The following is a 16,292-nucleotide window of genomic DNA, read 5'->3' on the forward strand; positions in this document are numbered from 1 at the left end:
GAATCCTACTTGGTCGTGATGGATGATTGTTTTGATGTATTCTTGGATTCGGTTTGCCAATATTTTGTTGAGTATTTTTGCATCAATGTTCATGAGGGAGATTGGTCTGTAGTTCTCTTTCTTTGTTGCATCTTTGTGTGGTTTGGGTATCAGGGTAATTGTAGCCTCATAAAAAGAGTTTGGTAGTGTTCCTTCTGTTTTATTGTGTGGAACACTTTGAAGAGGATTGGTATTAGTTCTTCTTTGAAAGTCTGGTAGAATTCTGCACTGAAACCATCTGGTCCTGGGCTTTTTTTGGTTGGGAGACTTTTGATGACTGTTTCTATTTCTTTAGGGGTTATTGGTCTATTTAAATGGTTTATCTGGTCTTGATTTAATTTTGGTATGTGGTATTTATCCAGAAAATTGTCCATTTCTTCCTGGTTTTCCATTTTTGTGGAGTACAGGTTTTTGAAGTATGATCTGATGATTCTCTGGATTTCCTCATTGTCTGTTGTTATGTCTCCCTTTTCATTTCTGATTTTGTGGATTTGGGTGCTCTCTCTTTGCCTTTTGGTTAATTTGGCTAGTGGTTTGTCTATCTTGTTGATTTTTTCAAAGAACCAACTCTTTGTTTCATTGATTTTTTGTATTGTTCTCTTGTTTTCTATTTCGTTGATTTCAGCCCTCAATTTGATTATTTCCTGGCGTCTGTTTCTCCTGGATGAGTTTGTTTCTTTTTGTTCTAGAGCTTTCAGTTGTGCTGTTAATTCATTGGTATGGGATTGCTCCATCTTCTTTATGTGTGCATTTAGAGCTATGAATTTTCATCTTAGCACTGCTTTCATAGTGTCCCATAAGTTTGGGTATGTTGTACTTTCATTTTCATTGAATTCTAGGAACTCTTTAATTTCTGTTTTTATTTCTTCCTTGACCCATTGATGTTTCAGGTGGGCATTATTCAGTTTCCATGAGTTTGTGGGTTTTCTATAATTTTTGTTGTTATTGAGTTCTAACTTGAAGGCATGGTGGTCTGATAAGATACAGGAGGTTATTCCAATTTTTTTGTATCTGTTGAGATTTGTTTTGTGTCCAAGCATGTGGTCAATTTTTGAGAAGGTTCCATAGGGTGCTGAGAAGAAGGTATATTCTTTTGTGTTAGGATGGAATATTCTGTAGATATCTATTAGGTCCATTTGAGTCATAACATCTGTTAGGTCCTTTATTTCTTTGTTAAGTTTCAGTCTGGTAGATCTATCTTTTGGTGAGAGTGGTGTGTTAAAATCTCCCACTACTAATGTGTGGGGTTTGATGTGCGTTTTAAACTTTAGTAGTGTTTCTTTTATGAATGTGGGTGCTTTTGTATTTGGAGCATAGATGTTTAGAATCGAGACTTCATCTTGGTGGATTTTTCCCGTGATGAATATGTAATGTCCATCCTGGTCTCTTTTGATTGATTTTAGTTTGAAGTCTATTTTATTAGATATTAGGATAGCTACACCAGCTTGTTTCTTAGGTCCATTTGCTTGGAAAACCTTTTCCCAGCCCTTTACTCGGAGGTAGTGTCTGTCTTTGGAGTTAAGGTGTGTTTCTTGTATGCAGCATATGGATGGGTCCTGTTTTCTTATCCATTCTGTTAGTCTGTGTCTTTTTATAGGTGAGTTGAGACCATTGATATTGATGGATATTAATGACCAGTGATTGTTAATTCCTGTTATTTTTTTGGTTGTGTTGTGTTGTCCTTCTGTGGTGTATGTTGGTGTAGGATTATCTATTGCTTGACTTTTCATGGATGTGTTTAACTTCTTTGGGTTGAATTTTCCCTTCTAGTGCTTTCTGTAGGGCTGGGTTTGTGGACAGGTATTGATTAAATCTGGTTTTATCCTGGAATATTTTGTTTACTCCGCCTATGGTGATTGAGAGTTTTGCTGGGTATAATAGTCTGGGTTGGCATCCGTGGTCTCTTAGTGTCTGCATGAGGTTGGTCCATGATCTTCTAGCTTTCATAGTCTCTATTGAGTAGTCTGGTGTTATTTGATGGGTTTGCCTTTATATGTTACTTGGTCCTTTTCCTTTGCAGCTCTTAATATTTTTTCTTTATTCTGTGTGTTTAGTGTTTTGATTATTATGTGGCGAGGGGACTTTTTTTTTGGATCCAGCCTATTTGGTGTTCTGTAAGCTTCTTGTATCTTCATAGGTATTTCTTTCTTTAGGTTAGGAAAGTTTTCTTCTATGATTTTGTTGAATATATTTTCTGTGCCTTTGAGTTGGTATTCTTCTCCTTCTTCTATCACTATGATTCTTAGGTTTGGTCTTTTCATGGTGTCCCAAATTTCCTGGACGTTTTGTGTTAGGACTTTTTTGTCTTTATTGTTTTCTTTGACTGACGAATCTATTTTCTCTATCGTGTCTTCAGCGTCAGAGATTCTCTGTTCCATCTCTTGCAATCGGTTGGTTATGCTTGTTTCTGTAGTTCCTGTTCGTTTAGTCAGGATTTCTATTTCCAGCATTCCCTCAGCATGTGTTTTCTTTATTGTCTCAAATTCATTTTTCAGATCTTGGAATGTTTCTTTCATCTGTTTAATTGCTTTTTCTTGGCTTTCTTTGATTTCTTCCCATTTTTTGTTCGTTTTTTCTTCCATTTCTTTAAGGGAGTTTTTTTATTTCCTCTTTAATGGAGTTTTTCATTTCCTCTTTAAGGGAAGTTTTTATTTTCTCTTTAAGGGAGTTTTTTATTTCCTCTTTAAGGAAAGTTTTTATTTCCTCTTTAAGGTAGTTTTTCATTTCCTCTTTAAGGAAAGTTTTTATTTCTTCTTTAAGGGCCTCTATCATCTTCTTAAAGTCATTTTTAGGGTTGATTTCTTCTGTTTCTTCTGTCATGGTATGTTTAGGTCTTGCAGGTGTAGAATCACTAGGTTCTGATGTTGCCATGTAGGTCTTTATGTTGTTGCCTGTATTTTTGCACTGGCGTCTACTCATCTCTTCCTCTGTGCGGTGCAGGTGGTGTCTGTGTCTGAGAGTGCCTCTCTTGTTCTAATTTTTAGTCTTGGTTTAGTAGTGGTTCTTGGTTAAATTGGTGCTATTGGGCTATTTCTTCAGGGGCAGCTGATTTCGATCGGTGAATTATATACTTATGATTCTGGTGATCTGGTTTGGTGTCTGGGTAGCGCCTTCTTCTGTGTTCCCAGGTCACGTTTTGTTCATTTGTCAACTCCTCAGCTGATCTTGTTTCTTCAGACTTTAAACTGTAGGCATCTGAATCCTCTCCCAGATGGGTTTCAGCTGAGCAGGGTAGTCTCACCAACACCTCCAAGTTGTTGGGTTTCACAGGATCAGCAGCTGGGCCCTGGGTTGTCCTCAGAAGAAGTATTCAGATTCGTTCTGGTTCTGACCCACGGAGATAGCTTCTTCCCCAGATGTTGGGGTTAGGGGTGTCCCTGTTCTCCGTCCCTGGGCCTGTCTACCTCTGCGGTCCGCCGCCCGGCCTATATGTCCCTGTCAGCTGCCGCTGGGTCTGTCTGCCTCTGGGGGCCGCCACTGGGCCTGAATGTCTCTGCCAGCTGCCGCCGGGACTGAATGTCCCTGTCGGCAGCGGCGGCCCGTTTACCTCAGCGGGCTGCCACTGGGCCAGTCTACCTCTGTGGGCCGCCGCTGGGCCTGAATGTCTCTGCTGGTTGCCGCCGGGCCTGAATAGCCCTGTCGGCTGCCGCCGCTGGGCACGTCTACCTCTGCGGGCTGCCGCTGCAGGCCTACCTGCTTCTGCTTGTCTCTCCCATCAAGAATCTTTACATGGCGGGGGCGGGAGGGGGACAAAATCCACCCAAATCAGTTGAAGAAAAGTAATTTATTTAGATAATGTTTATTTTATCCAGTTATTTCCTTGCTTTATAGTGACAGGATGTTACTATGTAGCTCAGGCTGGCCTTGGACTTGCCCAGACTGCTGTCAAATGTGAGATCTTCCTGCCTGTTGTGTGCTGGAATTCTAGGCATGAGCTACCACACACTCCTGAGATTTGAATGTTTAAAGGAGAATATACAGCATTGTTTCTGGTCTATTAAATGTAAGTGATTGTGAAGAGCATGTTTAGTATCTCGAGGCAGTTAGGGCATGGGCCGGGAAGAAACAGTTCACGACAAGTTACTGCCTCTGGTCTGTCTTCTCTGGATCACAGGTGCCTTTCTTCCTGTTCGTAGGTACTGCTTGAGGGAGACTCCAGTCTCTCGTTTCCTTGTTTCCTCCCTCCCTCTTTTTTCCTCCTTCTAGTTCACCTACTAATTCAGCATTGCTTGAAGTACATGTCTTGAACAAGGAAAGTACAACACTGAGTAAGATAACAATCCTATGTCAAAAGAAATATGTGTTAGTGTGAAATGAAAACACCATGAACACATAATATAGTGTGATTTAAGCATTAGACCAGCAAATCCAGTGTGCAGTGGAGAGAACAGTCTGCTTGCGTCAGAGCCTAGGAAGACCTAACAGAAGATTGCTGGCTGGCCATGTGGGTTAGTGCGTGCCGCTGGTTGGCACTCGGGAGTTCCAGCGGCTGGTGGTGTTTGCAGAGCTTTAACAGGCCTGGGTAGACTGCCAGGCCACATCATTTTTTGAAAATACTATTTTTTTTTACCTGTAGTTGAGTTCTGTCATTCTGTACTTTAATTTCAAAACTGATTTTCCTTGCATTTCATTGTAGAAATTCATCATTTTTATTTTGACTACTAAAACCATGATTACATACTTTTTGTTGCTCTGAAAGTGACATAAGCTGATAGAAAAGCTGGAAGTGCAGTACCCCGTTGCATTCCACGTCATTTTGAGAGTAAACAGCCTACCTAGGATGTTCTGCCGACAAGAACATTTCCCTGCAGCACAGTAGTCAGACTGTCAGAGGCCAGCACACGGGCACATGGGTGTGGGTGCTGTTGTTCCGGGACCTCTTCCATAGCAAAGGGATTTAGTCCAGAGTCATGCATTATTTACTTAGTTGTCATGACTCTTTTCTCCTAGAAAAAGTCCTTTCTTCTTTAACCTTTATGACCTTGACACTGGAGAACTGTGAGCCAGTTGTTAATGGTCCTCAGCTTAGACTTTTTCTGATATTATGTTTTGGCTAGAATCAGGCTGTAGCCTTCAGCAGGAATTCATAAAAGTACACTATGTTCTCATTGTAATTTTTCACATGGCATACAACTCACTTTCAGTGTTATTCATTAGTGATGTTGTTATCTACCAATCTTCTCTTTCAGTCACTGTTTTCCTTTTATAATTAACAAAAATTTTGTAAAATATTCTGGGACTGTCTCGTACTCTTTAGCACTCTTTAGGTTTGTTGGTTCATTTAAATATGGACTTACAGGTACTTATTTTACTCAGTGGATCATAATTAGTTTTATGGATGTTCAAATGATCACAGATTTGATCAGGTCAGGTGGGAACTCCAAATTTACTTTATTTCTGTTATTTTTTGGAATAATTTTTTTGTTTATTTTTAAGTATAAATTGACAAGTTGTGGGTTTACACTTTAGGAGTTACACTGTGGCTATGACTTATAAATACAGTGTGGAATAAACTTACACTATTATATGTCAACTCAAATATGTGTATTTGTGGTGAGAACATTTGAAACTCGCTGTCTTAGCAATTTTGAAATGTACTGTGCATTGTTATTTAATATATTTTCCATGCTCTGTGTTAGATATAATTTTTTTCTTCTGTCTGATTGAGACTTTCTACCTTTTGGCCCTCATCTCTCATTTCTCTCCCCTGTTTCTGAACCAATATTCTGTTCTTTGCTTCTGTAAACATGACTATTTTAAATATGTAGTATTTGTCTTTTGGGAGTACTCTATTTGAGCAGTAGACAGTCTAGGTTCATCTTGTTCAACGTGGCACTTTCCAAGCTTAGAATTACTTATTTCTCTAAAACAACAGCAATCACAACAACCAACACTTGAGCTCCTCTGAAGTAGAGAACAGTATTTATAAACACAAGGTGTGGGTAGAGGAGCTAGCTCGTTGCTGTTGGAGGCACATGGTCTCTCTCAGGACACCCCTACCACCACCACCACGTTTCCCAGTTCTCTAATCCGGTCATTTAAGATTTCATAAGAGAGAGGACTAAATCTCTTCATATTGGTCATTGAAGACTCTGGCTCCGTTTTTCTTACTATATCTTCTTATTTGAGCAGTTCTCCCATGTGTTACCAGGCTCTCCCCTCCCACTACTGTGGTAGGCACCATCCATTTGCCCACGCGGCCTCCCAGGATTCCGTGAGTCTGAGTGGCAATGATGTCTACTCCAGTTGGTCATGGTCTCCAAGAGCAGGCTGTGCCTTCCCCACCCACCCACCTTATCCCTTCGGTCTTTTCCTTAAGATTCCCATGTTATTTGTATTTATGTGTACATGTGAATTTATGTGCACCAGGTGCATGTAGTGTCCACAGAGGCCAGGTGGCATTGGATCCCCTGGAACTAGAGTTACAGGCAGCTGTAACTCCCTGATGTGAGTCCATCAGCCCCACCCCACCCCGTCTTAGAATGCTCTAGGCTCCGCATCCTGATCTGAAGCACCCACAGCTTCTCACCCTCCCTGCAGGGATTCCTGCCTTCCTTGTCTTGTCCATCCTCTCCCTTCAGTGGCCTTAGATAGACGATGTACGGCATTGTGACTCTAACCACTGAGCCTTCCCTCCAGCCCCTACACTGACATAAAATTAAGACAAGCATCGAGATTTGCCTTTACCAACACTGACTATTATGAAATGGCCCTCTCCTTGATGTTTTATGCTCTTCTTTTTTAGTTTCAGTATTAACTTTTTGAGTGTCCATATCACTATTACTTTCTGGGTTTGCAGATGTCTGAACCCCTGAGGACTTTTGTAAGTGAGGTACTCTTCTGCTTTTCTTTTCTTCAACTCGTATTGTGAATTTTAACAACTAATTTTAACAAATTTAACTCAAATTTAACTTCAGAAAATTTCATATTGTCTTGAAGTTATCACACACCAAGATATTTAAAAAACCTAATTCTGACATTCATTTTCTAGTAGTTTTTGGTAGTATATGTAAGTTTGAGAAACTTTGTTTAGTTGAAATTGCTCAATAAAAGAATCTTAAAAGAGCAATATAAGGAATAAAGTTTTAAACAGATTGAAGACATCCTTCTGGGTTTAAGATGTACCACTTTTCTGTTACTGTTTACCTCCTGTACGGTTCAACATCAACAAATATGTAAAGAGCCAGACAAAACCGAGGCATGGTGGTATATGCCTGTAATCTTAGCACTTAGTGGTCATAGGCAGCAGGATTGCTGCAAGTTAGAGGACAGCCTGGGGTCCACAGTGAATTCTCAGCCAGTTCCAGGCTGCATATTAATACCCTGTTTCAGAATGATAAAACAACAGCAGCCCCCCGAGAACCCACAAAGCTAGATGATAACTATTGTAGTCTGTCTTGCAACTACTCATCTTCGGCCTGGTAGCACACAAAAATAGCCTTAAACAGACGGACTTGGGCTGTGTGCCAGTATAACTTGATGGAAATAGACAGTGGGCAGGAGTTGGCGTGTGTACCCAGTTTGCTGATCCTTGTTTCAGAGTTCCTTCCCACAGTCTCCTGTTTGTCACAGAGGCAGTCACGTGCTTAGCTGAGAATGCAGATGACTGTATTTGTGATTCACGTTATGTGAGTGAGTTAATGAGCTTGTTTGACATGGTATGAACTTTGTAGATCCAAACTTGTTTCTAGTGATCACTATTTCAAGAGCTTATAAATCATGTGTTTAATAACTATCGTAATTTCCTCTCATCTGACAGGACTTTCTTTCCAGAGGTATACCTTTCTTTTTTTTTCCCTCTGAACTCTTAAAGACATAAACTTGATCAAATTGTTCAGTGTTTCTATGTGCATGTGGTGTGTGTGTGTTCCCAGGGGATGCACGCAGAGGTCAGAGACCAGCTTGCAGGCGCCGCTTCTCTTCTTTGACTGCAAGTTATAAGTCAGGGCTAAGCTTGGGTTGTCAGGCTTGGCAGCCAGCACCCTGCTGAGCCATCTTGCTGGCTCCTTTCCCTTTTAAAAAAGTAGAATAGCCGGGCGTTGGTGGCGCACGCCTTTAATCCCAGCACTCGGGAGGCGGAGGCAGGCGGATCTCTGTGAGTTCGAGGCCAGCCTGGGCTACCAAGTGAGCTCCAGGAAAGGCGCAAAGCTACACAGAGAAACCCTGTCTTGAAAAACCAAAAAAAAAAAAAAAAAAAAAAAAAAGTAGAATATAGTTAACTATATGATTGATTTATATATATACATATATATTGATTATTTTTATGGGTGTGAGTATTTTACCTACCTGTATGTATGTGCTTGGTGCCTGCGGAGGTCGAAAGAAAGCTTCGGATTCCCTGGAACTGGAATGCATCTTGATCATTTGCACCTCCAGCTCCTCACAGGAACCCCTGATTCTTCCCTCCCGTTCCTTCAGGTAGCCTCAGGATGTCCCCCTCCCCAACTCACATCTTTCCTGAACTCCTTTTTAAAAATTATTTTTATTTATGCATATATATGTGTGTGTACCTACATCAGCTTGTATGTACCTGTATGTGTACAGGTACCAATACAGGTTAGAGTGCATCAGATCCTCTGGAAGTGGTATTACGGGTGGTTTGAGCCGCTTGATGTTGGTGTTGGGAATTGGACCCGGGTCTTCTGCAGGAACAGTAGCTATTCTTAACCACTGAACCATTTTCCAAGCCCTTTCCTGAACTCTTTTTTGTTTTTTCAAGACAGAGTTTCTCTGTATAGCCCTGGCTGTCTTGGAATTCATTCTGTAGACCAGAGTGAACTCAGAAATTTCCCTGCCTCTGCCTCCCAAGTGCTGGGATTAAAGGCGTGCATCACTGATGCCTGGCTTCTTGAACTCTTAACAGTTTGGAATATATAATTAACTATTTAAAGGTCCAGTTAAGTAAGAGTGTTAAAGTATACAGACACCTTATTCCCATTGCTTTTGATTTATGAATAGTTCTTGCCTATTGGCTGACACTTGCACACTGTTTACACACATGTACATACAAATGTACATGCCCAAGTAATAATGACAAGAAAAGTGTCATTTGTTTGGGACAGGCAGAATTTTCATAAAAATCTTTCTGATGCCAAGTTGAATGAGAGCACTGTGCTTTCTAAAGCATCACACTGTCACAGATGACCTGCCTTTATTATGACACTTCATGTTTTCCTTCAGTTCTGCCCAGCTGCGTACACAGCAAGGCTGTTGGATGCCAGTCATTTGCTAGACATCACCAACCTTCCATTAGCTGTGTTTTATGTAGGAAGAATATGACTTTCATAAGAATAAATACTTATCTATAATCACAGGTGTCTAGGAATCAGAACTGTGATTTTTGTCTCACATGGTTGTTCCCTAAAAGCACACTCCTTTTGCTATTATATACAACTATCTATATGTGTAGATACATATATGTCTTATGTACATAAGCACGTACATGTGTATTCCAGAAACACTAATTTTCCTATATCCGGTTTAACACCATCTCCTCTGACTTTCCCCTAAATTTCCTAATAGAAATTTGTGTGTGCAACATACAGTTCTTATGCCTAATAACGTTTTAATTGCAGTAGTTTGAAACAGTTTTACAAACAGAAGGAAAGTAACTGTACATTCCTGATTTGTGCTTTCCAGGTTCTGATGGACATGTTTGATCAGGATGATGATATAGGTTTGGTTTCTCTCTGTGAAGATGAACCTAGTTCTTCTGGTGAGCTAAACTACTATGACCTTGTCAGAACTGAAATTGCAGAAGAAAGACAGTATCTACGGGAACTGAACATGATCATCAAAGTATTCCGGGAAGCCTTTCTTTCTGACAGGAAGTTGTTCAGGCCTTCTGTAAGTGCTTCCGGGGATTGAAACTCTGTGCATGTCCCTCAAGCAAATAGCAGGTTAAAATGAATCATTAGTATATTATTTACCACAGTTGTGTGTCAGTGTTCTTTTGACATGTTTCTGAGTTCAGAACCATCTGAATTGTACACAGGTGTAAGTGCAGTCAGTGACATGGAGACTCAAGGGGAGGGGTTGTTCTGGGATGACCACATTTTCTGCTGCGTAGTTGCAGGTTAGTCAGATGTAATGAGATGTCGTCACTCATCAGAATGTGAGGAAATGGTAGGAGGATGGAGGCGCTCTCCCTTCTGGGGGGGAGGGCTTTAAGGCTGCAAGCTTCAGCAGTTTTCAGTTTTGTGGTTGTGGTTTTTCTGTTTTGTTTTGTTTTTGAGACAGGTTCTCACCATGTAGCTCTGGCTGGCCTATAATTTACTATGTAGTTCAGGCTGACTTTGAGATTTACCTGCCTCTGCCTCAAAAGTGCTGGGATTAAAGGTGTGCCACCAAGCTCGACTAACTATGGGAATTTTGTTGTATTTTGATTTTAAAAATTATTTGTTTGTATGTGAAAGTGTTTTGCCCGCATGTGTATCTGTGCACCACATGTATGCCTAGTGACTATGGAGGAAAGAAGGGGACGTTGGATCCCCTGGAACTGGAGTTGTGGATGTTTGTGAGCTGCCATGTGAGTGCTGGGATCGAACCTGGTCCTCTAGAAGAGCAGCTGGTACTCTTAGTCACTGAGCAGCAGGAAGTTTAACAGCCATGTCCCAAGTAAAGAATCAAGGGCAGGGGTCTCCTGTTTGCAGACAGGCCAGCGATGGGTGCAGGGCCTGGCTGAGTGCTCTTCTCTCTGTAGCATGGAAAGTCAGTCTCTCAGGATGTGTACCTCATGCCTAAAGCCCAGGATCAGGATTCGGATCAGGAGTTGCAGGCCCACCTAGGTTACATAGTGAAACACTGTCTCAAGTAAGCAAAGGAAAAGCAGGCCGATTCTAGGAAGTCCAGCTACAAGAACATAGGCTTCCTTCTTTTTTCTTTCCTTACTTTAACAATGGTGTGTTTCTCTCTAAGTATATTTGACCTATATTTAAAAACTATTTCATCTTAAGCTTACCTATTTTATACCTTCTAAGTTCTTCACTACACTAACTTAGAATAAACAAATAGACACAGTGCTCAGGCCCAGCTGTCTGAGTGCTTCAGAACTGATAGATTTTATTCTTTTCCAGCAGAGTGATTCAAATGATATTTCAAGGTGTTTTAATCGGCCTTGACTCGTTTCTTTTGCATACCTTTTTAGTCTAATAATGTTGCTGACTTCTGCTAACGTGTAGTTTAGGATTCCATTTTGTTTGATCCTTACACACAAGCCATCTGTAGGGCAGACATCACTTTTCCCCTTTCCTGCTGTAACATAGTTGAGTTAGTTAAATTCAGTACAGCACTGCGGCTTGGATGTGAGCCCTTTCTACTACATTATAGACTGGTTTTCCGTGACAGTACTAGGAATAGGGATAGCAACGCTATTGGTTAATGCTGCCTTCTGAGCCTTTCCTGTGCCCCACCAGGGTTCACTCCTAAATTAGTCTCTTTTCACTGGATTAATGCAGGTTTGATAGACAGTCTCTGTTACACTGAAGGTTAGAAGTAAGAATTCCTTTTTTCCTCCCTCTCTGTATCTGCTATAAACGTATTTTTCCCATGTAGCTGACAATATAAACTTTTGAGTTGAGGACCATCTAAGATCAGAGAATAGTTCTTGGCAAATGTTGGAAAAGTAATAAATGAGTTAAGGTTGATCTCAGTTACAGGATGTGTGGCCATGGGCAAATTCTCTGACTCCTTGGTGCCTGGGCTCTCATTTGTAATACAGGGATGTTGTGTACATACATCCAGGTGCCAGGCTGATAGGGAACCTGAGACGGGAGTACAGCCCTGCTAAGAACACTTGCCTTGCAGTCCGTCCTTAGCAGTACCAAACGAGCAAATAAATAGAGTTTAAAAGATAAAACCCATGTCAAAGGCCTATAATAATGTGTGAAACATATTAAGTGTCAGAGGTTAGTTGTCATTTGTATCTTAATCCATGGTCACTCTTCTTGCATGTTGTAAAAGGGAAAACAAACTGTTTTGTTCTGCAGTCTCACATGTGAGAGATCACTCTGTGATGTGTGTGTCTCCCCTGAGCCCCTTGCACACTAGGTTGCTCTTCAGAGGATCACCTCAGATTGATTCTCCTGCCCATTAATTCAGCCCCGATGTTATCCTGCTGGACACTGTGTCATGGCTGAAGGACTCATGCCCAACAGCCTATAGCAATTGAAGTTCCTATGACCCCTCCTTGGGGTCGGTTGATCTGCTAGGGTGGCTCATCGAACTCAGGGAAATATTTAAGTTGACCAGTTTGTTATGAGGGATGTTCTGTGGGACCCAAGGTGAACAGCAGTGAGGGAAGGATGGGACAAGGTCTGAGGGTTCTAGCTTCCATGTTCTTCTTCCTGGGAAGCCATGCTCCTGGCACCTCCATGTGTTCACAGCTTAGAAGCTCAGCAACCTTGTTCGAGAGTCTTCGTAGAACTTGGACTCCATTCTCCGACCCTACTCCAGAAGTCAGTGAGCTGAGGGAACATTCCATCCCTTTAATCCTCACCCTTAGTAACCTTGTTAGCATAACTCAGGAGTGATCAGAGACACTCTGGAAATTCCCAGTGTTTTAGAAGCTCCATCAGAAGAACCAGGACAAAAGCCAAACATTCAGATTATGTTTCACAAGTAGCAGAGCTGGGATTCACAGTGCGGTTTGATCGTGTCCCTTAGCCTATTATGTTCCCATTGCCAGATACTAGGATGACTGTAGCCTGGCTCGTAGGTAATGTGATCTGTTTGTATCTACTGTGTTCATGGCTTAATCTAAATATAACAGTAATTCAAGCATGGCTGTTTGAAGACATCTTTAGTGCCTTTTAAAATTTAGAACATGAGCAATAAATGGAACAATTAATTCAATTGTATCTAGAGTAGGAGTCATTTTCATTCCGATCCTAGCTGTTATCATCAGCTTACTCTTTAAGACTTTCATTTTTTTCAGCATCTTAGCCAATTTCAAAACACACAAATGCATTTCTTTTTTTTAATAAAGAAGTGCTTTGATGTTTATAGAGGTATCTATGAGATTTGAGGATTATAAATTCAAGCTATCTAGAATTTATAGTTTCTAGTATACTTATTGCCTCTGATCTGAGAGATTCTTAAAATTTTCTTTGTATTCATGATTGATTTTTTACTGTCTTAGAATATACTTTGATGAAACCCGATGCAAAGGCATCTTTAGCATTTATTGTGGTGGTGTGCACGTGTGTCAGAGGACAGCCTGTGGGACTAGGTCCTTTCCTTCACCGTGTGTGTCCTGGGAATGGATCTCAGGTGATTTTGCCCAGTAGCAATCACCAGCTGAGCTGTCTTACTACCCCCTTCCTTTTGAGACAGGTTCTCCCAGTGAACCTGGAACCCCTTTCTTCTGCTGGGCTGGCCGGCCAGGGAGCGACAGGGGTCCCCCTGACTGCCCCTCCACCCCAGGGTCACAAATGTCCACCAGCACCTGGCTTTCCTGTGGGCGCTGGGACCTGAGCTCAGGTCGACATATGCTTCACAGATTCAGCTGCTCCTCAGTCCACTTCTGTTTGCTGTTACTGTGTAAGCATGATTCTCAACCTGACATGCCTCAACCTTTCTTATTTTTCAGGAAATTGAAAAGATTTTCAGTAACATTTCAGATATACATGAATTGACTGTGAAACTCTTAGGGTTGATTGAAGACACAGTGGAAATGACAGATGAAAGTAGTCCTCACCCATTAGCTGGGAGCTGCTTTGAAGATTTAGCAGAGGTAACTGTACAAAACCACTTCAACTGTCATTAAAGTCTTAAAAATTAGAACAAGAAATTTAGTAATGTATGTTTTTTAATTTAGAAGGACCTGCTGACTACTATAAAAAAATACTCAAGATTCAGTTATGTTGATTTAGTAGCACTTTGGGTTTGCAGCTTTGAACTTACCACCCTGATGCCCCAGCCTCTCAGGTGGCTAGGACGCAAGAGTGTGCCCATGCCCAGCTACTGAAACTTTCTTTATAGTATGCTAATGCTAGCATTTATGGTTCAAGCTTATATACTAATAGTATAATATTAATACTAATAATTAGTTATGTATATATGTATATATATATATATATACACACATATACACTTATTTACTTATTTTAACCCTAAGTACATTTAAGGTAAAGGAAATAATTTGTTGATAATCTTTTTTTTTTTTCAAGACAGGGTTTCTCTGTGTAGTTTTGGTGCCCGTCCTGGAACTCACTCTGTAGACCAGACTGGCCTAGAACTCACAGAGATCCACCGGCCTCTGCCTCCTGAGTGCTGGGATTAAAGGTGTGCACCACAACCGCCTGGCTGATAATCATTCTTTAGTTTTGTGGGTTTTAGACTTCATTTTCAAAAATCAAAAGGTTCTATTCTTTTTTTCAAAGTCAAATCTTATTTTGTTCTTTTAAATGACTATAAAATGATATACCTTTTTGTAAAAGTATTCAAAATTAAAGATGGCCACTATAACTTATAACATTTATCCCTTTAAAGATGATTTGTTTTATGTGTATGGGTGTTTTCCCTGGATGTGTGTCTGTGCACCATATGTGTGCAGTACCCAAGGAGGCCAGAAGAGGGCATTGGGTCCCCTGGAACTGGAGTTAACAGACAGTTGTGAGCCACCCTGTGGGTGCTGAAACTTGAACCCAGGTCTTCTGGAAGAGCAGCTAATGCGCTTAACCATGAGCCACCTCTCCAGCCCTCTACATTTATCCTTATATAAATATTCTCTGTGTTTTATAAAGCTATGTGTATATTTACAAGACAACGTTCTTCCGTTTTATAATGCTTTTCATTCTGTCATATTTTCTGTTAGTAAATACACTTAGACATACTTTTTAAGTATAAAAGTATAAATATATAAGTCTGGCAAGATGGCTAAGCAGTAAGGTACTTGCCACCAAACCTGACTGAACTGTTGGATCCCTCCGACCCAGAAGGTGTGAAAGGAGAACTGGCCCCTGCAGGTTGTCTTCGGACATGTTCACAAAGACATGCAGGCAGATGACATTTCACACAGCACAAACGTATCGTTGTTTGTATATCATTGTACATGAGTATATATATTGTTCTTATATTTCCTCTGTTTAAATAAAAGCATGTCGGGTAGCTTTGCATACTCACTGGTCATTGGGTCTTTAAAAGTGCTGCTTTTAGATTTCATGTACAAAAGTCACACACTTTCATAATCTCTGCCTATGTCTTCTGAAAATAGGGATTACTTTTATTATGTCTATTTTATTACCGAACACTAGTTTGTCTTTGTTTCTGTTTTTGGGGATGTAGAACCCTGCATATACCCCATACTGACCTCAGACTTTCAGCCTCTTGAGAGTGGGGTTGCAGGCCTGAGCCCCAGTACCTGGCTCAGCCTTTGTTCTTCATAAAACATGTTACATTTTAATAACTAATTTATGGTCTCATTAACTTACTATACCCTTAAAGGTACTTTGCTTCTAAAATGCCGTATTGTTTTTATTTTTAAAGTTGAATATATAAGAAAGTAACATTTGACATTTTAACCACTTTTTATTACATTTATTTATTTGTGTGCATGTGTGTTTCTGCATGCATGCATGCTTGTGTGTGTGTGCATGTGGAGATCAGAGGACAGTTTGCAAGAGCTGGTTCTCTCCTTTCTACCCTGTGGGTCTCAGGAATCAGTTAAATCATTAGACTTGGTGGCAAGTGCCTCTACCTGCTGAGCCATCCCACCAGCCCCATTTTAATTATTTTTAAATGTGTAATTTAGGAACTAGTACAGTGCTTGTAACTGAATTCTTACTATTATATGAGCATAACCACTGTGTGTTCCAAAACTAATTCATCATCCCAAATAGAAACTACCCAGTGAGCAATAACAGCCTCCTTCCTCGGACTCTCCACCCCTAACTCTTGATACCCACTCATCTCCTTCCATCTCTGTAAATCGCCTGTATTTTAAATAAGTGGGTTCATATAATATTTGTTGTTTTCTGGATGTTTATTTTATTTAACATAATGTTATAAAGTTAATCTATGCATGGATGAGTGATGTTCTGACACATGTTCCACCTAGTTAGAACATCTCTAACCTATGGATCCAAAGTCAGTATGTCCTGAAAGCCATCACTCTGAGCCAGCACTAATTAATTTGGGTTTTAAGGACATTTTGGACGTTTAGACTAGAGATGCTTAACCAGTAAAGTCTGTATAAATATTCCAAAACCAGAAAACCTCTAAAATCTGAAACACTGGTGTATTTCAAGCATTTC

The 16,292-nt window shown here is 40.6% G+C and overlaps 1 protein-coding gene across 4 annotated transcripts in view; it reads left to right on the top strand.

Annotated features, from left to right (window-relative positions):
- The window catches only part of Sos2 (SOS Ras/Rho guanine nucleotide exchange factor 2), a 96,870-nt gene that overhangs the window by 36,851 nt on the left and 43,727 nt on the right, over positions 1–16,292 (top strand). For all 4 annotated transcript variants that reach the window (XM_076550560.1, XM_076550558.1, XM_076550559.1 and 1 more), the window contains 2 exons: positions 9,679–9,885; positions 13,628–13,771. In XM_076550560.1, coding sequence (XP_076406675.1) covers positions 9,679–9,885; positions 13,628–13,771 — 351 coding nt within the window. The remainder of the gene's footprint in view (positions 1–9,678; positions 9,886–13,627; positions 13,772–16,292) is intronic.

This window comes from Peromyscus maniculatus, chromosome 14 (genome assembly GCF_049852395.1).
Source record: "Peromyscus maniculatus bairdii isolate BWxNUB_F1_BW_parent chromosome 14, HU_Pman_BW_mat_3.1, whole genome shotgun sequence".
Classification (NCBI taxonomy): Eukaryota; Metazoa; Chordata; class Mammalia; order Rodentia; family Cricetidae; genus Peromyscus; species Peromyscus maniculatus.